Here is a 10110-nt window from a genome sequence, read left to right on the forward strand (position 1 = left end):
TAGCAATTCTGGTGTATATTTGTATATATTAACTAACCTATTGTGTTATAAGAGAATTAAGACTAGGGAGTCTGTAATGATTTCAAGATGTTCAACATAAAGTGGATAAACTTTATTGTAATTATATTATATTGAATGCATTTGTTTTAATCCTTTTTTTCTGTCTATAGTTTTGTGGTTCCATTGTCTAATTTTTATCGATATGGAGCTCTTTGATGTAAAAACTGCCCATTATTTGGTGAAAACATTTTAAACACCAAAAGCAATGAAAGACAAATCCAGGCAAAACTTGTAGTCTCAGATTTATTGTATTTAGATTTTAAATTGATGTCAAGTCAATCAATACAAAATAAATCTGGTTGAACATGGTTTCAGTTTTGTTGCATTTTTCCATTTATAACAGGGACTGTAAAATATGCTCTGGAAGCAGTTTGAATACAGGGGAAAGTATCAGGTAGTACAGTCACCACAGTAAATAAAGCTCTCAACTTGGCAAGTACACAAAGTTCAGGAGGGATGGTCTACAAAAATTCCATTGTGCCTTTCTGTTGTTGTAAGATCTCCCTTGAATGTGAGGTAACTGGACATTGGAAGCCCACAAGTCACTGTCATCAGTTACAGGCTGACAGTATTGTACTATTAATAACAAATAGGTTAACTAACACTAACAAAATTGCATAATGACAAAAGTGATATTAGTCAACAAAAATACAGCAGGGAGCTTGTAACAGCACAAAAATTCAACGAGGATATTCAGGACCTGTATAGCACATCCCTGATCCAGTGCAACCATGGTACTGCTTGTGGTTATGCTAATGAGACTGAAATCAAATTGTTGTTACAGGTCTAATTGGCTTCAGTGGTTTCCATGTGTATATATTTCATTTAAGTCTCACTTTCCCCATATATATCAGTGCAGAAATAAACAAATTCATGTTTATGGGTAACTACCATCAATGCACAGAACAACCTAAAACTTATTGTATGCTTAAGAAATCATTGTCCTCATCTCCTCATTAACAGGGGATAGCTGTCTGGCTAGAATATAGCACCATAGATGGTTTGAGTTGTAAGAAGGTTCAAGTGATCTAGTTGCAAGTAAGGAAGATAGGTTTCTGGGATAGGTTTGGTTGGGGACGATTCTCCTTAAAAGCGTTTACTGCTGACACTGGAGACACTGGTTTTGCTGATGGAGCTACTACTGTATCCTGATCCACCACCAAATCCTGAAGCGCTACTGAAACCACCGCCATAGCCGAATCCAGAGCCGCTACCAGAGAAACCTGCGAGAGAAAGTAAGTTTAGACATGTATCCAACATGACCTGGAGAATGAGATTATAAGAAAGGTGGAGTGATTCAGAGAGAGAGAGATTTATTTACCAGATGAGAGACCTCCAGAGGTCTGCTGCACGTGAATGGTGGCTGAAGCTCCACCGCTGGACAGTCTAGAGTAGAGAAGACGACAGATTTGTTTAGTGAAGTTTTTTCAAACCTCAAGGTTTGGCAAAAATATTTGAGAGTGTAAATGTCAAAGAAATATTCTTTCAAAACTTCCTACCTGCTCTCCTCTCCTTCTAACAGCTTTCTGTAGGTGGCGATCTCAATGTCGAGGGCCAGTTTGACGTTCATGAGCTCCTGGTACTCACGCACCTGGCGGGCCATGTCTTGCTTGGCCCTCTGGAGGGCTTCTTCGAGATCCTTGATGCGGAGCTTGGCGTCCTTCACTGCCAGCTCTCCACGCTCCTCAGCCTCAGCGATCTGAGCCTCCAAGTTGGCACGCTAAAACGACAATAACATACATAAAGTCATCTTCTTTACATAAACAGTATGCAAACCAATTATACCCTTGCTCATCATTACCTGTCCCTTGACGGCTTCAATCTCGTTCTGCAGGCGGGCGATCATGCGGTTGAGTTCTGCAATCTCAGATTTGGTTGAGCGGAGGTCCTCACCGTACTGACCAGCAGAGGACTGCATCTCCTCAAACTGTAACATTTATTAACACAAATAAGCACTTGCGTAGCCACAGTTGAGATGATCTTCAAAAATTAAAGTTATAAGAGCTTGAACCACCTTCTGTTTGTACCAGCTCTCTGCTTCAGCACGGCTGCGGTTGGCAATGTCCTCATACTGGGCACGAACTTCAGCCACAATGGCATCCATGTCCAGATTTCTGCTGTTGTCCATCTCCACAATGACTGATGTGTCCTTGATCTGAGACTGGAGCTCACGCAGTTCCTGCAAATGTAGACCAAACAATCAGTAAATTACCTATCCTTACAAAGCAACAGTAGTCCATGTGAACAAGTATTGGTTGGCCAAACACAACAGAATTTAACTTACAGCCTCATAGACTGCCCTGAGGAAGTTGATCTCATCCTGAAGAGCATCAACCTTGGCCTCAAGCTCAACCTTGTTCATGTAGGCTGCATCAACATCCTAAAAGAAAATGAGGAGACATTATACCCTATTGTCGTAAAAAAAAAAAAAAAAAAAAAAAAAAAAAAAAATGGAGTAATGGAGTAAAAAAGCAGTCTTTAAAAGGAAAAGAAAAATGGTCTTTACCTTCTTGAGCAGAACAAACTCATTCTCTACTGAAGCACGCTTGTTTATCTCATCTTCGTACCTGTTAAGAGAAAGGAAATGTGAGTAAATCTATTCTGTTTTCAGTGTTTTTTTTCCATCAATTCATTTAATTTCAAAATAACAACTCACTTGTTCTTGAAGTCCTCAACCAAGCCCTGCATATTCCTCAGTTCTCCTTCCAGCTTAATCTTCTCATTTCCCAGGCCATCGAGCTGTCTGCGCAGGTTAGCAATGTAGGCCTCAAACATGGCATCGATGTTGGAGCGGGTGGTAGTCTGTTCCTGGAGGAGACTCCATTTGGTCTCCAGCATCTTGTTCTGCTGTTCCAGGAAACGCACCTGGGGAAATAAATAAATAAATAAATTAGTGTTTTTATTAGTGTTTTAAGATTTTCACTTTCAAGCTCCTTGGAGGTTAAAAATGTAGTGGAGAAAGATTGCATTCTGATGGATTTGTTTGTCTTGTATGACTCCTTTGTAGTCCTGGCTCTTTAAGTCTCTTTGTGTATGCTCTCTGGAAGCATTGTTTAAAGGAATACAAATGGCGTTCAGTCATTTTAGAAGGCATTTTTTTCTGCAGGGTGGAGTGAGGGAAGGGGGGAGGGGGAGGGGAAGGTGAAAGTGGACTGACTGGGTGTGGCAGCGCTGCACACAAGCTACAAACTCCTAGACTGGAAAAAAAACCTCCAGTAATGGCCTTGCCCCAAACCTGCATTACTTCACAGATAAAACAGAGCAAAAACATCAGAGAAACAAGACATACCTGCCACACCCTAAGGCAGAGTTTTGTGTGTGAGATTAGCCATATATGACAGCACCTGTCTAGCTAGTAATCTACTAAACTATACTATATGTATGCAACCTGGATGTACCCTGGAAATATTAGTGCCCTTTTCTTCTAGTTTCCCTTTTTCTTATCTTACATTAATAATGACTTACATTTCCCTGTTATCTTAAACATTAGAAAAAGTTAAAATGCATTTATTTGCATAGACTTTGACCTGTAAACAGAGTATAAAGCAGAGTAAAAGTTTGGAGCATCTGGTGTCTTTGGTCCAGATGACTCATCCTGGTCACACACTGCCTACTGCAAATTCTCTCACAGGCACTACAAAATAAAGGTGTGTGCGTACAGTATATGCTGACTACATGGCCTTTAGGGTGTGTCTTCTGTCTGCATTTGCTCAGAAAGTTGTGAAGTGTTTGTTTGCAGCCAAATATGGGCTGAGTGGACTGAAGATTTATTCAGTTATTTATTTTTTTAGACAGAGGATGAAATAAAAAAAAAAATGCATGAGACAAATGGATCAGAATGACAGTTTCATAAGCTGTGCAATTTTTGCGGCGTAATAAAGTCTAGACTTTGACTACAAACACACTGGTTACTTTCTAGTGCTCTTTATATACAGTATGTGTGTATCTATGACTCACATGGTTGCTAGGTTATTACCCAAACTCCACCCATATTTGGATAGCCTCAGTCATGGGTTTTTGAGGACTTTTTTCCAAGGCTAAAGCCAAACTGAGAGAGATCTAGTACAAATGGTTTAACATATACATTAGCGTATTACTACTACATTGCTTCTTCTGCTCAATTAGTAAAGATACACACTGTCTCTGGTGAAAGAAAATTAAACTTTTACATCTAAGAAAAATGCTTAGCTTGTGGCTATGCTTAAAGAAAGCTGTTGTGCAAGAGAAAACATTTAAGTGTCACAATTTTTTTTTTACACCTGCAAGGTATTATGGTGTGCAGTAATACTAAAAGCATCCAGTGTTAAGAGTTACAGGTTCAAAGGATACTTAGTAATAAAATGAGAATTCTGTATTTGAATGCACCACAGGCTCTGTGCACAGCATTATCATTATATATTTGCATAATATGTAAATGTCAGTGTTATTCTAAGAGAGACTGAATCCATGAATACTCACTTTGTCAATGAAGGAAGCGAAGCGGTTGTTGAGGGTCTTGATCTGCTCTTTTTCCTGAGTGCGGACAGCCTGAATCGTGGGGTCAATTTCTAGGTTAAGGGGGGCCAACAGGCTCTGGTTGACGGTTACAGCGGTGATGTTAGGTTGAATGAAGCCATCACCGAGACCTCCACCAAAACCACCACCAAGACCACCACCGTAGCCTCCACTCATACTGCTGCTGCTGAAGCTGTAGTTGCTGCCTCCAGCACCGAATCCTGCACCGAAGCCTGGACCGGCACCCACTCCAGATCTCCTGACACTGGTCACGGTGCTGACCCTGCTAGAGCTTGCAGGAAGTGCATAAGCTGACTGGCTGGAGTAGCCAGACTTCCTCATGGAGCCACTGGTGCCGAAGCGGATAGACCTGGTGCTTGTCATGGTGCCTGTGTCTTTGAGCTGCTGAGAAGGAGGAACGAGAGTGCTCTCTGAGAGAGGAGTAGAGGAGGTTGCTCACAAAGGAGAGTCAAAGTCCCTCTGAGTGTCTCTCTGCAGCTGGCTGACCGTTTTTATGCACACACTCAAGAGGCGGAGCCACCTGCTCACACACATACACTTGCATAAAGATGCACTCTCACACATGCCCTACCTGTTAGACAGGTACAGAGAGAAAGTGGAGGATAAATGGTGTCACACCCTGCCCCAGGCTTTGCCGCAGGCGGAGTGAGAAAACAGGAGGAGGGGCATAGACTCTAGGACAGACATTCCAGTAGAAACTCTGAAAAAAAGATCGAAGACAGTGTAGCTCTCAGAGTCTGCCAGTGGGTGTGTTTCTGCTTCAGTATCTGGTTGGCTGGGCAGACATAGTGAGTGAGTAACCTCTAATCTTTTCAGCAGGGTGGGGCGCGAAGCAACTTTCACATTTATGAATGGCTTTTTTCCATCTACTTTTGCCAGTGTTTGGAACAAGCAGGGCTTATCCCCCCAAGAGCTGAAGAGTTATATTGTTGAGATTTACAAGGGAAAAAAGAAAAGGACCCAGTTTCCATCTGTACTCATATTGGAAAATGTGCACACACACTTCTGCACAGTAGCTGTGTTTTATTGCTCTAAACACCACCATATGTGCGTACATATGAGTGTGTGCTTCAGGTGGAGCAAAGTGGTGTGATAGAGCTGTGGAAAAACAACAAGAAAAAGTGCCCACAAAAATACAGTACATTTAGCTTTATTTGTAAACTTCTTAACTTCAATTCCCACACCCTGCATAATCAGACTATTTCTCATTTCTAGTTCAAGTCAACATGATAACACAGCTGTTGAGTGTCACAATCACCAGTGATGGACATTTCATAGTATTACACAAGCATCTACAACTATCATGACGCTATGATAGTATAAACCAGGTGTGAGATCATAGTACTGCAATCATCGCTTTGTGTGAGTGATAGTGATGAGTAATAAGCTCCAGCTATTTCTCTAGCAATGGTGTGCACAAGCTCATTCAAAGACATCAGACATGTAAGGGAAGGAAAGGCAAGCAAATTCATGTCCAGGCTGGATCTCCGGGACATTGTGGAGAGGGTTTACTGCAGCAAACCATTATAGTAATCGGACAAGGGTTTGGTCAGGGGCTTGGCTGGAGTGTCTGCAGACTCGTTCATGACTTTTTGTGCATTATTCATGTGCACATATCAGTGAGCATGCATGTTTTTGTATTTGAGTTTATCTGTTCTGATGTTAAGGTGTATTATCAATATTTTTCAAAGTGTATCATTTGCTCCTAATAACATAACAAGGTTTGGCACCTTTGACATTATTGCAATGCAACCATTTTCATTGGAATAGTGTGTTATGAGTATGAATATTCAAATATTAGTGTATTGTGAGTAAGAATATGCAAATATTTATGCATTAAGGTTGATGACAGTATATATTAATGTTATTAAAAAATGATTAGATTTCCACATAAACATACACTTACACATATAAAGAGAGATATATGGATATACAGTCAAACCAAAATGTATTTCGACACCTTCAACATTTCATGGTTTAGAAAATGGTAATAATACATGACAAGAACTCAGTGTTAAACTGTGTAAGAACAAATTCATCTTGATAATGTCAGATAATACTTTTTGACTTGACTGTATACATACATTAGCATTTATATGTGTTTTAAAATGTCATGTTTAATGATGGGAGATAAAGATCTGTTGCGTCTGGAACATTCTTGGTTTAAGAACTGATGACAAGAATGGACACACCCTTCATAAGGGTCATCAGCTGACTTACAGCATGCACTGAAATAAACCTATGAAATATAAAAAAAAATAACATATGGATTAACACATAGAATAGATTGGATGTACACTTGAATACTTTTTCCTTTGCAGTTTTATTTCAATAAGAGCAGTTTAGATGCGCATTGTCACATTCTTCACAAAAAGACTGTAAGGTATGCAGCCAGTCCACCTATCAGTCACAAGGATGGAATCGTTTTTAGATGAGCACAGTATTTGCAGATCAAACAGTGGCAGCACAGAACAGAACTTCTGATATGTATTTTAAATGGCACCCAGTAGTCTAGATCTGATAAAATGAAGCAGAATTATGTTATAATCCAGTCCAGTCAGAGTTGTATCTCTGAAGGGGATTAACAAGAGAAACATATAACACCTGTCTGCATTTTAAAAGTGTGCAAAACAAAAGTCAACAGAGCAAGAACACAACTGAACAGCACATTCATTCATTTGAATTTTTAATAATGCATGGGGGATATGATTGTTATTACTTTTTCATTGCCTTTTGTATGATACGTTCAATATTTCCATTTCAAACCCCTTTGAAAAGGACTCATTATTTTAGGTTTTCATTCACATTAAGCATTTCTGGGTTGCAATGATACCAAAAAATAATTACTTAGTCAGATTTTTAACACTTTTAGAACAGATCACTAAAAATACCAAAGACAGAACCATGCTAAATGTTGTCCTTTAGAGACTTGTTCACCTGCCTGAGGGACTTTGCTGTGGTATGTGTTTTGCATATAAGACTGCCTTAAAGCATCCAGGCCAGAATCAGCAGGTTTTTATCAATCTTTTATATAGTAAATGGGTATGTAAATGTGGAATGTTGAAATCTGACATTTTGTGTCATGCCAAAACAGCTTTGTTTTGTAAAGACATGTTTAGGACTACAAAAGAAAGGGACTTCCTTAGAAGGAAGGCCTGCATCAACAAACTGGATCCAACTGACATTTAATGCATAAAGTAGAGTTTCAGTTGTCAGGTTTCAAGAAAACAGACTTAAATAATTAATTAAATTCCAAGAATTCAGATAAATGAAACTAGTCAGGTCTGTATTTCCAGACTATGTAGGGTGCTGAAGCCCACTCGCATGAAGTGTTACACTCCTCCCAGTTCTTAAGAAGCAATAAATAAAAAATTAATGTCACGAATTACACAAATTCCATCCACCCAAAGCTGCTATTGTCTAACTTCTTCTTTTGAAGGTCATCAAGATATGTATTCCATGCACAAGACACACAAGCAACCCCTATACAAAAGTAGATGCATGTGCACAGATAGGACTTTTCTTTAAACACTTATCGTGACCATAATTGTGTAATAGGTGGATCCAGAAACACCCTAAAACTTAAAAAACTTTTGTATTATGATTATTTGTGCAGCACTGGGCCAGATACTTTTATATCTTCTCAGTGTTTATTTTTTGTTTTTCCTTATTTGATTTTTTTTTTCAAAGGCCAAAGGAGTGGAAGTGTATAAACAGCTCTGTCTCTACATGCCTCTTTTCTCCTCCTTCTCCTACCTCATAACATGAATATGCCTTCTTAAAGTGTATGGGTGTTGGCTTAAAGAACTTAGAGAAACTCACTCCGGAGTGTCTCATTACTCACTGTCAGTATGTTGGCAACTTCTAAAAAAATGCTGTGAACCAGCATAAAATACTATAATACAATAAGGGTGCTCATACTGTATAAACAGCTGCAAACATACCTCATAGTATGCCACTTTACAGAGCCGCATTTTATCGGTTTCAGGCACACCCATAATCTCAACAGATTTACTACTGAACTCAATAGAAACAAAAATTCTCACACACATACAGACTGGAAAGGTCAGGGTCCAGCTATATTTTGGAGGTGGCTTTTAACTAGAAAGTCAGGAATCTGCCTTTTTCTATAAATTTCAGGTTGGGGCAAGTTGTCATATGTGTTTTATATTTTGCTATTTTATGCAATTCAGCAATTATAATTTATGTTAATCAGAACCTTGGTTTGACATTTTTGTATATTTCTTTCTTCATTTATTTTATTTTATTTTATTTTATTTTATTTTATTGCGGTTTAATGCAGTTTTGTGTTTTCTGCTTAAGTATTGATTGATTGAAAAATAAAAAATTCAATTGTGACAACTTGCCCCATCAACATGTCCCATCAACATCTACCCTTAGAAATGTAAGACTTTTTTCTTTATTTTATGAGCATTTCTGATATTTATACATAATTTCAAAAGACCAATGAATTAAAAACAGCTGGAATGGTTAAGCAATGAAATCTGACCAAAGGTCATTACATGACATGGTTCACTTTTTTCACAATATGCAATTCATTATATAAAAATGCAAAAGATAGACACTAGAAAGAACAGGATAAAAAGAGACAGACAGAGATTTATGGGTGCTTGAATATTAATGCAGCTCCAGGCAGGACATTAAGACTTTATGAATGAAAGGATTTGCTTTAATACGGGAGATACATCAGTTCATTGCCAGTAGCTCATGGCCATTTACTACTTATTGGAATATCATTACAGACAGCAATTACCTACTTGTTCAACATCATGTTCAGCAATTACTCATTCATAAAGTCAGTTCTTTTTCCAAATAAAACATGTTCTGAGCTGTCGATATTTTGATGTGTAGACAAGACAAGTGTAAGCCTAAATAGGCGCAGCTTAAAAAAAAGTAATAAAACATTATACTTATAATACTTAAAGCTTTTGTGAACAAAAGGCCTTAAAAGCAAACTTGACAGCAGGTGTGATCTGCTGGTGTGAAGCAAATATAAATAGAACATCAGTGACCAATGTACAGTCATATTTTCTCTGACCTATAAATTTTCACAGAAAATTCTACCAAGATTTTAAGCCAATATCCTTTCAATAAATATTGCCAAAATTAAAATTATTAACACATTTTTTTAGAAAATCATGTAACTGTCCTATTTTCATAGTTTAGATTTTTTACATAGGTAATAAAAAAATTTCTTAAAATTCTAATATTGAATTTAATTCAACTTGAACATTTCTATCACAATCTGCCGATCACAAACATCCATAAAACAAACACTATAATACAAAATATTTACAGTTTATATTGAATGCAACACTAGTTCCAGCATTGCTGCAAATCTAAGGAGTTTAAAAAATGGATTTGGATAGATTTTGCTTTCAGAAAATATGAATTATTATTATTAGTTTTCCAAAGACTTTTCAATGCCCATCAATGGAGAAAGAAGCTTTTAGGCTCAGATGGTAGTAACATCATCTACCAGCAAGAGCTAACCAGACCATTCTAACCAGCTAA

The 10110-nt window shown here is 38.1% G+C and overlaps 1 protein-coding gene across 1 annotated transcript; it reads right to left on the bottom strand.

Annotated features, from left to right (window-relative positions):
* Positions 1–289: 289 nt before the first annotated feature.
* Positions 290–5050, bottom strand: LOC109069177 (intermediate filament protein ON3-like). The gene is made up of 9 exons (XM_042758560.1): positions 4519–5050; positions 2717–2925; positions 2567–2627; positions 2345–2440; positions 2075–2239; positions 1862–1987; positions 1560–1780; positions 1382–1446; positions 290–1283 (listed from the first exon to the last, which is right to left on the bottom strand). Exons 1-9 carry the CDS (start codon positions 4936–4938, stop codon positions 1147–1149), a joined length of 1500 nt encoding a protein of 499 aa, XP_042614494.1. The 5' UTR covers positions 4939–5050; the 3' UTR covers positions 290–1146.
* Between the last annotated feature and the right edge of the window lie 5060 nt (positions 5051–10110).

This window comes from Cyprinus carpio, chromosome A6 (assembly GCF_018340385.1).
Source record: "Cyprinus carpio isolate SPL01 chromosome A6, ASM1834038v1, whole genome shotgun sequence".
Lineage (NCBI taxonomy): Eukaryota > Metazoa > Chordata > Actinopteri > Cypriniformes > Cyprinidae > Cyprinus > Cyprinus carpio.

What these genes read in the sequence shown, in the direction of transcription:
- LOC109069177 (XM_042758560.1), bottom strand. Translation starts at nt 4,938, where the DNA reads ATGACAAGCACCAGGTCTATCCGCTTCGGCACCAGTGGCTCCATGAGG. An exon ending in AGTTTGTTCTGCTCAAGAAG is followed by an intron (nt 2,441 to 2,566) that starts GTAAAGACCATT and finishes ATTTTCTTTTAG; the next exon opens with GATGTTGATGCAGCCTACAT. An exon ending in AGAGCTGGTACAAACAGAAG is followed by an intron (nt 1,988 to 2,074) that starts GTGGTTCAAGCT and finishes TAAATGTTACAG; the next exon opens with TTTGAGGAGATGCAGTCCTC.